General features: G+C 49.4%; 1 protein-coding gene across 8 annotated transcripts in view; it reads right to left on the bottom strand.

The window, feature by feature from the left end:
• Positions 1 to 15,237, bottom strand: part of RYR1 (ryanodine receptor 1) — a 1,068,376-nt gene that overhangs the window by 79,228 nt on the left and 973,911 nt on the right. For all 8 annotated transcript variants that reach the window (XM_069206982.1, XM_069206985.1, XM_069206986.1 and 5 more), the window contains 2 exons: positions 7,781 to 7,964; positions 5,784 to 5,870 (listed from right to left, as the gene is read on the bottom strand). In XM_069206982.1, coding sequence (XP_069063083.1) covers positions 5,784 to 5,870; positions 7,781 to 7,964 — 271 coding nt within the window. The remainder of the gene's footprint in view (positions 1 to 5,783; positions 5,871 to 7,780; positions 7,965 to 15,237) is intronic.

The following is a 15,237-nucleotide window of genomic DNA, read 5'->3' as shown; positions in this document are numbered from 1 at the left end:
GAGATTGTGACAGCCAATTGAGTCAGCTTCTGCTGCCTTGCTAGGGTAAGATATGCCTTGTTTTGGATAGTGTCCAATTCTGCTCCCAGGAAAACTCTCCTGCGTGCGGGGAACACAACTGACTTTTGTAGGTTCGCTGTTAGACCCAAACTGTTGAATAGTCTTAGGTAGGCATCTGTGGCTTTTGAGGCTAGTAGAGATGACGGAGCTTTTATGAGCCAGTCGTCCAGGTAAGGGAACACTTGGAAACCCTTGCTTCTGAGGGAGGCTGCGACTGGGGCAAGGCATTTCGTGAAGATTCTCGGAGCTGATCTGAGGCCAAATGGCAGGACTCTGAATTGATAATGGGCACCGGCTACTGTAAAACGGAGATATTTGCGATGTTTTTGGTGTATTGGAACCTGGAAGTAGGCGTCCTGGAGATCTAAGGTTGTCATAAAATCTCCAGGATTCAAGAGGTGCAAGATATCTGACAATGTGATCATCCTGAAGGATTGTTTCCGAAGGAACTTGTTGAGCTTCCTGAGGTCTAATATAGGACGCCACTCTCCCGACTTCTTCCTTATGAGGAAAAAACAGGAGTAGAATCCGAGACCTCGTTGCTGCAGAGGAACTGCCTCTATAGCTCCTTTGGCCAGAAGGCTGAGGACTTCCGCTTGAAGCAGACGAAGGTGGAGAGAGCTGCCTGATGTTGGTGGGTGAAGCGGTGGCTTTTCTGTGAACTCCAGGGTATGACCTCTTGTCACTATATCTAGCACCCACTTGTCCGATGTTATCTTCTTCCACTCTTGGATGAAGTTGGAAATGTTTGCTCCTATTTGTTGATGTTGCGGGCATTGAGGGAGCATAGCCGGTGCCTGTGGAAGATCATTGCTTTCTGGGTTGATCTCTGGATTGTGACCCCTGTCTTCGTTTCCCTCCCTGTCTGGTATAGAAGGCAGTCGATGATTGCCTGTACTGCTGATGGTATGAAGGCCTGTACTGCGATTGCTGGTACTGTCTATGAAAGGAACCTCGAAATGAGGTGAAACCTCTCCCTCTAGCCCCTCGAAAGGGGTGCTTCCTGTACTGCAGGGTACCCAGGGACTTGGCCGTGTCTGTGTCCATCTTAATGGTTTGAAGTGCGTCATCCACATGTTTGCCAAACAAAGATTCCCCATCGTAAGGCATGTCTAGAATTCGGGACTGCACTTCTGGTCTGAAGGATGTGGCCTTGAGCCAACCTTGTCGTCGTAAGACAGCGGCGCCCGCTAGTTGGCGGAAACCAGTAGAGGCTATGTCCAGAGCGCAGTCAATAATCTCTTCCGACGCACGCTCACCTTCCTGTAGGATCTTTCGTGCCTCTTCTTGCTTATTTTCTGGGATGAGGTCGAGGAAAGGTTGCATGTCGGACCACATCTGTCGATCATATCGGCCTAAAATTGCTAATGAATTCGCTGCCCTGACAGTGATTGCAGACATTGAGGAAAATCTTTTGCCTATATTATCCAGTCTGCGACCTTCCTTGTCTGGAGGAGTGGAGATAGGCGTTGATGGATTTTTGGAGCGCCTTTGAGCAGCCTGTGAGATGACCGAATCAGGCTTTGGATGGCCGGTAAGGCATGCCGGAGAATCTTGGGTCGCCTTATATTTTTTATCCAGTTTTTGTGGAACTGGAGGAACAGTAGCCGGATTCCGCATAATCTTTGTGCCCTCGCTCCAAATGTAATCAATAATCGGAATGGACCGTACCGACTTCCGTGATTGTTCTTTGAAATCATGCAGGAAACATTCCGATTGGGAGACAGATGTTGGTAGGTGGAAACGTACTGCGGCTCTGTCCATAAGATTATGGAAACCACCTATGTCCTCGGGCGGAGAATCAGAGGGGCGAGGAGGTGGTGGAGAAGGAGTGGGGGCCAAGTAATCATCCCATTCCTCTGTAGGATGTTGTGGAGTAGAAATTTCTCCTTCTTCTTGTTCTTCTTCCCCTGAAGTGGAACCTTCATCTCTGGGGGGTGCAGCTAACACCGAGTGTGATGTTGATCTTGGAGTAGCTGGAGGAGGAGGAGCATTACCTGGCGTCACCGTAGAGACCGGCGCCGGTGGCTGACCTTCCGCTGGAAACCTTCTCCTATAATCCTGAAGCATGGATTGTAAATCCTGGATTAAGGAGGAAGGCATTTCTACGGAGTCTCTGTGTTGAGGCTCCCGTGTTTCATAGTATTGGTCCTGATGAGAGTAGTATGGTTGATACTGTTCATACTCATTCTCTTCATCGTCATCTTGATATTTGACATGGAGCTGCGAAGGGCTATGTGCATCTCCAAAAGGACCTTCGTCCGATTCCTCCCAGTCAAGAAGATGACTGGGTAGTAAAGCCGACACCTTGTTTGGAGATGTGTCGGTAGGATAAACATCCTGTGCAGGTAGACTTCTGATGCTGACCATGGCTCGGAGAGCTGGAGACCTGGAAGAGGCAGGAATGGCCTCAACGTGTCCGCTAGGCATCACTGCTGTCGATGGCGTGAAAGTTGATGCAGCCGTGGATGGTGCAGATTTTTCCGTCGACGGTGGTCTCGTCGACGGTGGAGTCGCCGACGATGGTTTCGCCGACGATGATTTCGCCGACGATGGTCTCGCCGACCATGGTGTAGTCGACGGTAGTGTCGTCGACGGTAGTTTCTTTGACCCCGTCGATGGCAATAGCGCCGATGAGAATGACGTGGGTGAGGTTATAGTCGACGGGGCAGTCGTCGACGGTGCCGATGGAGTCTGGAGAGAAGGGATCGGACCCCTTACCGTCGATGTTAAGGTCATCGACGCTGACGACGGTCTCATCGACGATGAAGTGGAGACAGTAGATGTAGGTACTGTCGTCGTCACGGTCGTCGACGGTGTCGTCGTCGTTGTTCTAATTTTCAGAGTCATCTTTCCAGAGGTAGAAGGCTCTGAAGAAGGAGATAGATGGTAAGACTCCTTCTTTTGAAGAGGAGAGGAAGGCTCAGAGGAGACTGAAGTCTGTAAGCCCTTCCCATGATGAGATTTCTGCCTCTTTCTGGATTTCTCTATTTGGCCTAGGTCCTCAGATCTGGACCTTTTATGTGGCCTCTCTGACCCACTCTCCTCACCTGAAGTACAGGATTTGGCCTGTAACCATGTCAGGAGTCTGCCCTCCCGGTCTCTGAGGGTCTTTGTGGAGAAGGTGCGACATATTTTGCAGTCCTTAACCTGATGTTGTGGGTAGAGACAGTACAAACATTCTTTATGTGGGTCATCCACATGGAGCCTTTTCTTCCCACAGGTCTTGCAAGGGCGAAAAAGGCCGCTTCTAGAAGAATCTGACATATTTGAAGCTTTCTTGAGAGAAAATCTCTGAAGTAGAAGAAAAAACTGAGCAGAGCTCAGGGAGACTCCCCTCACACGACGTGCGGTAGAAAATCTGAGGAAGGGAGCTTCTCTGGAGAAGGTTCTAGAGGGTGCTGGTGCCTGATTGGACAGCAGGCAGGTTTGGGTCCTTTCACAAAAGGACATTGATAGGCTATATGAGCAAGCTCTGACTCCATTATAGCCTATGGCAAAAAAAATTATTTATTATTTATTGCTATTTTATGTACCGTGGGACTCCCACTTCGACGACGGGGATGATTCAAGCATGTGAATTTATGAAAGATCCAATACTGGATAACCTTCATTTTGATGGCGGAACTGCGCCCCCGGGATAAACTGCAGACGAAGTGGCACTTAAACAGGGAGGATGAGTTCCGCCTCACACAATTGCTTCGCTGGGCGGGCGCAAGGTAAGTGAAAGGAAAGGTCAGCCAGGACAAAACTTCCCTGGAACAACTATTTGGTAATAAAGCAACACGAGAGGGCATATTCCTACTGCAGAGAGCCATTTCACACATGGGCACCAGCCCAAAACCCAACTGCAAATTGGCCTGGGAAGAGGACATATGCCGCTAAATCCCACAAAACATATGGGATCAGAAATGGGGGACAGTGGCAAAATCATCTATATGCACCTTACACAAAGAGAATGTCTATAAACTACATACACGATGCACCTTTCTCCAACACAGTTAAATGCTACGTTGGGAGGCACAGACACCTGCTGGAAGGGTTCTGAGGAACGAGGACAATTTTTCACATGTGGTGGTACTGCAGTCATGTTCAAAGCTACTGGATGGACATACTTTCTCACATTAGAACCAAACTGGGCATCTTACTCCCTACTGACCATTCGATTATTCTACTGTGTAACCCTGCTATGAACAGCATTTATCCCTTGCCAACACCAACCGGTAAGATAATCAGAGCACATCATGCTCTCATCCAATTATGGAAACAACCTAACATGCTTGGTGGGCCAGTTTTGGAACATCTGTTCCATGGAGAAACTAACCGCACTAGTAAATGATCAAATGGACACATTCATTAAATCACTAAAAGCTGGTTCGCCTTTCAAACCCACATGAAGCGGGATCACACTCTGGCGGTGACTCCCAGCCTTGTTCCCGATATGGTGTGAAGGGCGGACCTGCATATCATGCTATGACAGGGTTCCTCTGAGCATAGCACACAAAAGGAAACAAACTCTCTTTGACCCACAAGGGCAGGTTTGGGGGCAATATGTCTATTCATTATACTGTGTAATTCTACATGCTTCATGTAAAACAGTCTACTGTTGAATTAACTTTGGTTAAAACATTGCAAAACTGAAAATAAAGTGGTTGAATAAATAATAGGGTATACCTGTACAAAGGGTCTCTTTCATAATTTGTGGCCTTATGCTTTCTCCATAATAAATTCGACCGTATACCAGGAAATGACTGTCTAACCAGTCTCTCTAACAAAGTGTGACTATAGCAGAGCTTTTTCGTGCCCGGCGGGTGAGTGTTTACTGCAGTACTCTTTAGATTAGGCTGTGAATGTGTTGAGGATAGTCCCTACCAGGGTGTGATTGTTTAAGGCAATCTCGAAATATAGGTGGTCATTCTAACCCTGGCGGTAAAAACCGCCAGGGCGAATGACCGCGGTAGCACCGCCAACAGGCTGGCGGTACACCGCTGGGCATTCTGACCGCGGCGGTTCAGCCGCGGCCAGAAACAGAAAGTCGGCAGTGTACCGCCGACTTTCCGCTGCCCTTGAGAATCCTCCATGGCGGCGGGGCATGGGGATTCTGACCCCCCCTACCGCCATTCTGTTCCTGGCAGGTCTCCCGCCAGGAACAGGATGGCGGTAGGGGGTGCCGCGGGGCCCCTGGGGGCCCCTGCAGTGCCCATGCCAATGGCATGGGCACTGCAGGGGCCCCCGTAAGAGGTTCCCACAAAGTATTTCAGTGTCTGCTATGCAGACACTGAAATACGCGACAGGTGCCACTGCACCCGTCGCACCTTCCCACTCCGCCGGCTCAATTCTGAGCCGGCGTCCTCGTGGGAAGGCTGTTTCCCACTGGGCTGGCGGGCGGCCTTTTGGCAGTCACCCGCCAGCCCAGTGGGAAACCCAGAATGACCGCCGCGGTCTTTCGACCGCGGTACGGTCTTCTGGCGGTTCCCGCTTGGCGGGCAGCTCCCGCCGCCCGCCAATATCAGAATCACCCCCATAGTGTCACTTCTTCATTGGTTTTCTGTGCTCTATTTGCATATATAATGGGGTATCTATTTCCGAGTCTGGTTGCCTGTATTTCAAGTGTGACTTATTAGATAATTTCTATTACATACCGATTTCATCAGTATGTATATGTGATGGGGGCAGGTCAGGATGTCTCCGTGACAGTTGACTTTCTACAGAGGGCTGCTCACCTTATAGAAAAGAAGGATGAAGTTGATTGCAAAAGCAAGGAAAAGAGCCAGGAACCGGAGATTGTAGAAGTTTCTAGACAGATAATTCTGAAACCATAAAACACATTGCCATTAGTCAGTGTACTGATCATCGTCAACATCATTCTGTAGGATCGAGAAGCAAAGAAGAAAAAAACTAGATAGAAGTAAAGAACAAATGTATCACTTAAAGCACGCTGGAATGCCAGCACCCGCATTTCCCTTTTATAGTGTCTGATTCACCTTCTTAGCTTTCCTTTTCCCCGTTTTTACTTTGTTGCATAAAAACTACCTTCAACAATTTATTCAAAAGCGATACATTTAAGCACAGTTCTCACAGTGTCCAAGCAAAATTAGACATAGGCCCTCATTCCAACCCTGGCGGTCATGGACCGCCAGGGTGGAGGGAGACGGAAGCACCGCCAACAGGCTGGCAGTGCTTCCAGGGCCATTCTGACCACGGCGGTAAAGCCGCGGTCAGAAAAGGGGATCCGGCGGTTTCCCGCCGGATTTCCCCTGGCCCGGAGAATCCTCCATGGCGGCGCTGCTTGCAGCGCCGCCATGGGGATTCCGACCCCCTTCCCGCCAGCCTGTTTCTGGCGGTTTACACCGCCAGAAACAGGATGGCGGGAACGGGTGTCGTGGGGCCCCTGGGGGCCCCTTAACTGCCCATGCCACTGGCATGGGCAGTGCAGGGGCCCCCTAACAGGGCCCCATAAAGATTTTCACTGTCTGCTTTGCAGACAGTGAAAATCGCGACGGGTGCAACTGCACCCGTCGCACCCCTGCAACTCCGCCGGCTCCATTCGGAGCCGGCTTCATTGTTGCAGGGTCTTTCCCGCTGGGCCGGCAGGCGCCCTTTTGGTGGTCGCCCACCGGCTCAGCGGGAAAGTCGAAATGACCCCCGCGGTCTTTTGACCACGGATCGGTCTTTCGACGGGGTTACTTTGGCGGGCGGCGGACAGAATGACCCCCATAGTATGGCCACTAACTGCTGCACACATATACTTGCATCGTTGCTGGTTAACTGACCACTGTGAAATCATCCTCTGTTATTGGTCAGAAACACCAAATCATCCATGAAGGACGCTGTTCCTAATGTGTGTTAGAATGCTGAGCATTTCCAGGATGTGCTCTTGAGATGGATACTGTGTTGCCTACATAAAAGCTTTAAGACATATGCAAATTACAAAAACACAGATGAGCTGAATTCACAAAGAATTCAAGTTTGTACATACTAATGGGCTAATTTACAAAGAAATGAGGCAGCTTGGTTCTGCAAGCCAGCTTGCTGTGCCGCGCTGCATCATTTTGAAAGTGCAGGGTTGCGTCGTATTTGCAGACATGTGACAAATCCCTGTAATCTTCTCTGCGCTGGCACACAAACTGCTGCCTAGCGCCAATGTAGGCACCCTTGTGCCATGGTGCAAGGGTGACTGCGTTGCAGGTATGATTGAGTATGTGCAAGAAAGGATACCTTCATGCACGTAAACAATCAATGATGGTGTTTTACTCTTTCTAGGTGTGCTTCAAAATACAGCACACCTAGAGAGAGGAAAAAATTGAGTGAAATAATGTTATTTCTCCCATCTGCGCCACTTTCATTCCACCCCTGAGGTGGCGTAGGAATCTGATGCACGCAAGGTGGCTTTGCATGGCCTTGTAAATAAGGACCAACACACTGCACCAACTGAGCATCAAAAAATGTACACTCTGGTGGCGCAGAGTGCCGCTAGAGGTTTGTACATGAGGACCTAAATGTTATGCACTTACTTTTACTTCAAACGTTAATATCATTTTTGTTGGGCTGGGTCTGAAGAATGTCCCAGCACCAATTAGGTGGTGTGAACTACTACAATTCACTCTCACACGATGTCTTAGAAACCACATTTATGGATGAAGTGATCATACTGTGCCTTTTGACATCAAAAGTGATGCATCAATGAGGTTCAGCAAGTGTTCATACAAGTGATACTCACCAGAAACTTGACCCTCTGGATCTCAAGCTCGTTCCAGAACACTAGACCGCCATCAGACCTTTCCTGCAACTTCTCCTGCTGAGTGGCCTTTCTTTTTTGTTTGGCTTCCACAGTGGGATCATGTGGCTCCTCTGGCTCCGGTGCTGTTTCTGGAGGGTCTACTGTCTTCTCGCCATTTTCAGCACTGCGCTCCAAGAGTAAAACAGGGGACACAAGATAAGAGAATGTTACTGAATAGGTTCACTTTCCACTCTCGGGTTCAGTCTTTCTTTGATTCTTCTTTACACCCAATCTCCATTCTTGTGTCCAATCTACTTCTCTCTCTCTCGCTCTCACTCCCTCTCTTTTGCTCTCACTCTCGTACAGATTCTACAAGCCCAAATTTTGTGCCTGCACTCCTTGTTTCTCTGTGTTTGCCCTTTATCCATTTTTTGCCCTGGTCCCTCACTACCCCCAATCTTACCACCCTCTCATTTCGCAGTTACTTCTTGAGGAGAAATCAGAATGACTCGACTTTTCTTAAGGAAACAGTAAGGTGCAACCATGTTTCATAGCCCTTCTTTGCTGTTGTTCGTAGATAATGAAGATGATATGACAGCTTTCAAACTACAGAAATGAAGGACTGTGGAACCAACGTCTATGTCAGCAAAGGACAGTCTTACTTTCATGACTACTACTGTAATTATTAGAGACATACATTGTTTACATCGCCTCAGAGCTTCAAGGAATAGCTTATTCCTCAAAGGAACGCTTACAGAGCAAAACACAACTAAGACTATGCATCTGATTTGGAGGACAGAGGCAACATCAAATCTGTCAAAGAAAAGCAGGCTTACTGTGTGTGGCTTTGAAGTCTATCACCATATTCTGAGTTCTTTTGCTGGCACAACTCACACTAGCAGAGCCTACTCAGTATCCACAAAGGGCCCCTCCAGATACATATGTATGTCTGTCAGAATTAACTGCCAGATCAACCACCCCATCAAAAGTGACTGATCCACCATCACATCTGTTGGAATCACCTAGGTGAAGGGACAGTGGACATGATGAAAGCCTATGTAGAATCTAACAAGTTGGGATAACAAGCATATTAAATAGATTAGATATGCGCACCATGCAAACATACTCCGATAATGGGAGTTGATTTCCAGTGCCATCATTTGGTGGTGGAATTCACACTGGAGGTTCCACCAAAAAAGCTGGTCATCCTATGTTGAGCTACTTTAGGAAGAAACCTTTGCTGCCATGGCAGAGAATCATGCATTTGGTGAATGTTCTCCCTAAGCCTTGGCAGAGGGAAATCCGCTGCAATGATAGGGAATTCACTATTAAAACTCTAGGTCAGTTCCTAAAGAGATGCATGTGAGGAAGCCAGAAGAAGTTAGTCAGCCTGAGACCAAGGTTGAAAACAGAATCTTGATGTGGAGAAAAAAAAGGACCTCTGTGCATCATTACCTAAAGGCAGCACATGGAACTGGAATCAACTATAAGGTATGAGAGAGGTTCCCTTAAGGTCGTTGGTGTTCTAAATCCACAGTGTTGAATAACTGTATGGCCGTTTGCAAAATGCATATGGCATGGGAAACCATGCATTTCTCAGTACTGGCAGGAAAGTCACATTTGACAGTTGTCTGTACAAGGAGATACTAAGAGTTTGTAGGATGTTGGCTCTGTATATACTATCTCAAAGTGGGAGATAGTGTGCACAGACTTCAAGGGTTCCCCTTAGAGGTTGATAGTGGCAAAATTAGATAATTCTAATATTCTATTTTGTGGTAGTGTGGTCGAGCAATAGGCTTATCAGAGGGTAGTGTTAAGCATTTGTTGTACACACACAGGCAATAAATGAGGAACACACACACTCAAAGACTTAACTCCAGGCCAATAGTTTTATATAGAAAAATATATTTTCCTAATTTATTTTAGAACCACAAGATTCAAGATTTGAAGTAAATACATAAAATGCAAAGCACTCCACACAGGTAAGTAGGGAACTTTGAATTAAAGCAGTAGTACACACAGTATAGGTTAAAATGGCAATAAGCTATTTTAAAAGTGGACACAGTGCAAAAATCAACAGTTCCTGGGGGAGGTAAGTATTGTTAGGTTTCTCAGGTAAGTTACACAGTCAGTCTCCTGGGCATAGGCAGCCCACCGTTGGGGGTTCAAGGCAACCCCAAAGTCACCGCACCAGCAACACAGGGCCGGTAAGGTGCAGAGGTCAAAGGAGGGCCCAAAACAAATAGGCACCTATGGAGAACAGGGGTGCTCTGGTTCCCATCTGCTGGCAGGTAAGTACCTGCGTCGTCGGGGAGCAGACCAGGGGGGTTCTGTAGAGAAGTGGGTGGGAACACAAACAGGCACACAAAACACCCTCAGCGGCACTGGGGCGGCCAGGCAAAGTAGGCGTCGGGTTTGCTATTGAAAGCAATGGAGGGACCTGGGGGTCACTTAGGCGATGCAGGCAGGGCACAGGAGGGCTTCTTGGCCCAGCCACCGACTGGGCTAGGGAGAGGGTCACCTGCTGGTCACTCCTGCACTGGAGGTTGGTTCCTCTCAGTCCCGGGAGATGCGGGTGCAGTGCTTGGTCGAGGCGTCGGGTTCCTTGTTACCAGGCAGTTGTGGTCAGGGGGAACCTCTGGATCCTCTCTGCAGGAATCGCTGTGTGGGTGCACGGGGGGGGTCGTCTCAGGTTACTCACTGCATCGCAGTCACCTGGGAGTCCTCCCTGCAGTGGTTGTTCTCTGGAGCTCGAGCCGGGGGCATCAGGTGCAGAGTGTGAAGTCTCAACCTTTCGACAGGAAGAGTGAGTTCTTCAGAAGTTGCTTCTTTGTTGCAAAGATGTCACTGTTGTTGAACAGTGCCGCTGCTCTCGGGAGTTTCTTGGTCCTTTGGGTTCAGGGCATTCCTCTGAGTTCTCAGAGGTCGCTGGTCGCTGTTGGGTGCGTCGCTGTGCAGGTTCTTTGAGTCTGGAGACAGGCCGGTAGGTCTGGGGCCAAGTCAGTTGTCGTCTCCATTGTCTCTGCAGGGCTTTCAGGTCAGCAGTCCTTCTTCTTGGTGTAGGTTGCAGGACTCTGATTTCCTGGGTTCTGGGTCACCCCTCAATACTAAATTTAGGGGTGAGTTTAGGTCTGAGGGGCAGTAGCCAATGGCTACTGTCCTGGAGGGTGGCTACACCCTCTTTGTGCCTCCTCCCTGAGAGGGGGTGGGCACATCCCTAATCCTATTGGGGGAATCCTCCAATCTCAAGATGGAGGATTTCTAGAGTCACGAGTCACCTCAACTCAGGGCACCTTGGGGTCTGTCCTGACTGGTGGGCAGCTCCTCCTTGTTTTCCTCATTATCCTCTCCTGCCTTGCCGCCAAATGTGGGGGCAGTGGCCGGAGGGGCGGGCATCTCCACTAGCTGGGATGCCCTGGGGTGCTGTAACAAAAGTCATGAGCCTTAGGGGCTCACCGCCAGGTGTTACAGTTCCTGCAGGGGGAGGTGAGAAGCACCTCCACCCAGTACAGGCTTTGTTCCTGGCCACAGAGTGACAAAGGCACTCACCTCATGTGGCCAGAAACCCGTCTGGTTGTGGCAGGATGGCAGAAACTGGTCAGCCTAGCACTAGGAGTCACACTAGTATTCAAGGGGCATGTGTATTTTACAATAAATTCCACACTGGCATCAGTGTGCATTTATTGTGCTGAAAAGTTTGATACCAAACTTCCCAGATTTCAGTGTAGCCATTATGGAACTGTGGAGTTCGTGTTTGACAAACTCCCAGACCATATACTCTTTATGGCTACCCTGTGCTTACAATATCTAAGGTTTTGCTTAGACACTGTAGGGGCATAGTGCTCATGCACATATGCCCTCACCTGTGGTATAGTGCACCCTGCCTTAGGGCTGTAAGGCCTGCTATGGGGTGACTTACCTATGCCACAGGCAGTGAGAGGTGGGCATGGCACTCTGAGGGGAGTGCCATGTCGACTTAGTCATTTTCTCCCCACCAGCACACAAAAGTTGTGAGGCAGTGGGCATGTGCTGAGTGAGGGGTCCCTATGGTGGCATAATACATGCTGCAGCCCTTACAGACCTTCCCTGGCAACAGGGCCCTTGGTACCTGGGGTACCATTTACAAGGGACTTATCTGTGTGCCAGGGCTGTGCCAATTGTGGGAACAAAGGTACAGTTTAGGGAAAGAACACTGGTGCTGGGGCCTGGTTAGCAGACTCCCAGCACACTTTCAATCATAATTGGCATCAACAAAAGGTAAAAGGTCATGGGGTAACCATGCCAAGGAGGCATTTCCTTACAGGGTTACCTTTTTTTCAAGAAAGGTGACGAGTCAAAAGTGAAAAACGTTTGAAGATAGGAAACTAGGAACCTGCTTATAATGAGGAGACATTTGAGTACCCTTTAGGAGAAAAGCTATGATTCAGGGTGGTTTACTAGTTCATGAGTGATAGACCAGGTCAGATTACCTTCAGTTCCACAAAATATCTTCGGTATGAAACAGGCATACAGTCACTTTTGTGAAACAATGACATCCAAGCAGCACTCCACTCGAAAAAGATTTAGGGGGTGATTCAAACTTCGGCGGGCGGCGGAGGCCGCCCGCCGAAGTTCCCCCACCAAAATACCGCTCCGCGGTCGAAAGACCGCTGAGGGTATTTTGGGATTTGCCCTGGGCTGGCGGGCGGCCGCCAAAAGGCCGCCCGCCAGCCCAGGGCAAATCAGCCTTCCCACGAGGACGCCGGCTCAGAATTGAGCCGGCGTAGTGGGAAGGTGCGACGGGTGCAGTGGCCCTATTACGGGGGCCCCTGCAGTGCCCATGCCATTGGCATGGGCACTGCAGGGGCCCCCAGGGGCCCCGCGGCACCCCCTACCGCCATCCTGTTCCTGGCGGGAGTCCCGCCAGGAACAGGATGGCGGTAGGGGGTGTCAGAATCCCCATGGCGGCGGAGCTTGCTCCGCCGCCATGGAGGATTCTGCAGGGCAGCGGGAAACCGGCGGGAGACCGCCGGTTTCCCGCATCTGACCGCGGCGTCAGAATGCCCTGCGGGGCACCGCCGGTCTGTCGGCGGTTCTCCCGCCAACCCTGGCCCCGGCGGTCTCAGACCGCCGGGGTCAGAATGACCCCCTTAACGTTTTCAGGCATTTAAGAGAGAAAGTTTCCTGTAACTTTAGCTCTCCTGCATTCAATATCTTTTATAGGTTCACCGGCTGGAAATGTTCCACGTCTTAAGATTAGACAATGTTTCCATGCCACTGTATTACCCTATCAACCTTAATACGTGACCTGATCGGTAGCGGATGCGGTGGACACACACAGCTCATCTCCCCTCTGATGTTCCAACTGCTAGTCAAGAGTAAATCATTTTCAGAGCCTCATGACAGGGGAAAAAGGAGAGTTGCAGGTGAATTTCTGAAAAACACCTATGTAGAAGAATAGTAATTTGAGGTAAAAAAATCTTTCTTTTTTTAAAATGGATCTTTTATAAACTTACTTAGTGGTAAAATAGAAACATACTGGGAGGTGGTAATGAGGCTCACCTCAAAGCAGTGCCTGTCCCAACTGTGATTCTCCTCTAGTTGTGCATTAAGGAGGGAGTGCTTGGAGATGGAGTGTGTTATCCTTGAAGTTTCTGGTCTGTAGGTTTCTTCCAGGGGATTCTCTTGTGAAAAGAAGGCTATAGCCCACATGCCTCTGACAGAGATAATTCTGACGTCACCAAGCAGGGCTTTACCCACATGAGTGTGAGCTGTAAAGAATCAGGATACAATATATCTTGATATTCCTTGCTTTGACAAGGCCTTGTCTCTCTTAGCTTGCCAAAAGGCCGCAAAGAGTTTGTCTTACTCATCAAAGCTCTTGATACTAGCTTTACAGAACTTTAAACATATCCTGACATCGAGCGAATATAACATTCTTTCATCTGCAGAACATTTCTATAAGTAGAAGATAAGTAAAGAAAACATGAAACATTTTAGGGATGAATCTCAGACTGATTTTTAGAGTCTCAGCTTAAGACCGTGGGAATTGTAGAAAGATCTCACTGTTAAGGTCCTCATGGTTGAAATAAAAAGGACAGATTTTAGGTCAGACTGTTCCCATTGGTGGTTGGAGGTCTGCAGAGGGCATCTGCGCATACATATTTGATAGAGACTTCTAGTTGCAGATTCCTTACCTTTTGAATTCCCCCAGGCATCAGACTGGATCCGGACACTTTGTCTTTGAGCAGTTCCCCTGTGCGCATTCAGGTGGCGTCAGTGGCGTCGTGATGATGTCACAGTTGTATACAGGCACCACCCCATCGCGCTGACGTCAGTTCTTTCCGCGCCAGCATACTTGCATATCCAGAGAGGAGCTACCTCAAGTCATTTTTTGATTACGACGTCATTTTTGTTGAACGATTTTGACGAGGTTGTGGATGCATCGAGGGATGTCCCACAAGACCGTTTTAAGCCCTGCGACTCCTGTCACCGAATGATGTCGGGAATGGATCCGCACCTCGTGTGTCTTTGGTGCCTGGAGCGTGACCAGGACCCGAAGTCACACTCCAAATGTTGGGTCATGAACCCGAAAGCTTTGAGAGAGCAGTTCCTAAAGCTAATGGTGGCTTGACACTCGACTCAACGGCGCTCACGGTCTCGATAGAGATGAAGGTCTTGTGAACGGCCGCGGAGTCACCACCACTCTTTGTCCTCAAAGTCATTGGGACATTCAAGTAAGAAGAAAAAGAAGTAGAAGAACAAATGTTCTTCGACTTCACCCCGTTGCTCGGACGATGTGGTGAGGGAAGAGCGTCAACGCTCTAGGTCTCGGTCCACGGAGCCTCCATCTGGGTCTGCCCCATGCTTCCCCGACTTCCCGGGAGCCAGAGCCACCCCTGCCCAGCTAAAAGAGTTTTAAAAGGCAATGTGCCTCATTTTTGGGCAGAGCGAGCCACCTTCGGCGCCCTCGGGGACAGGTGAGTTGGTGAGGGCCCTCTCGGGTTAGAAGTCGTCGACTTCGGCCAAGGATGCAGAGGGCTCCTCCAGATCCAATCTTGGATCCGCCCGACTCCGGTCATGCCACAGCGACTTTTCCAGACGTCGGGTCAGGCCCACAATCAACATCGATCCTATTCTCATACCCGACGACCAGAGCCGGAACGACGTTGCTCAATGCTGATTCTGTTCTCTATGGGCTCTCCTGGGCCCAGGGTTGATCCAGACCCTTATACTTATAGGTATGGATAGGGGAAGAGTTCAGAGGGGGCCACTGGAACCTTTAGAATACCAGCTTGACCCCCAAATGGACTGGGTGCAGGATTTGGGTGATGTCAGTGGTCTAGACACCTCCCCTGACACTGGTATGCTCTCTCCCCCTACCGTGGCTACAGAGGAGGGCGCCACATACTACATGATGGTGAGAAGGGCAGCTGAGGTTTTGGACCTTCAGCTACCTTCTGTGGAGGTTAGGCCTA

Source organism: Pleurodeles waltl, chromosome 9 (assembly GCF_031143425.1).
Source record: "Pleurodeles waltl isolate 20211129_DDA chromosome 9, aPleWal1.hap1.20221129, whole genome shotgun sequence".
Lineage (NCBI taxonomy): Eukaryota > Metazoa > Chordata > Amphibia > Caudata > Salamandridae > Pleurodeles > Pleurodeles waltl.
This window is presented reverse-complemented; position numbering and strand designations above follow the sequence as displayed.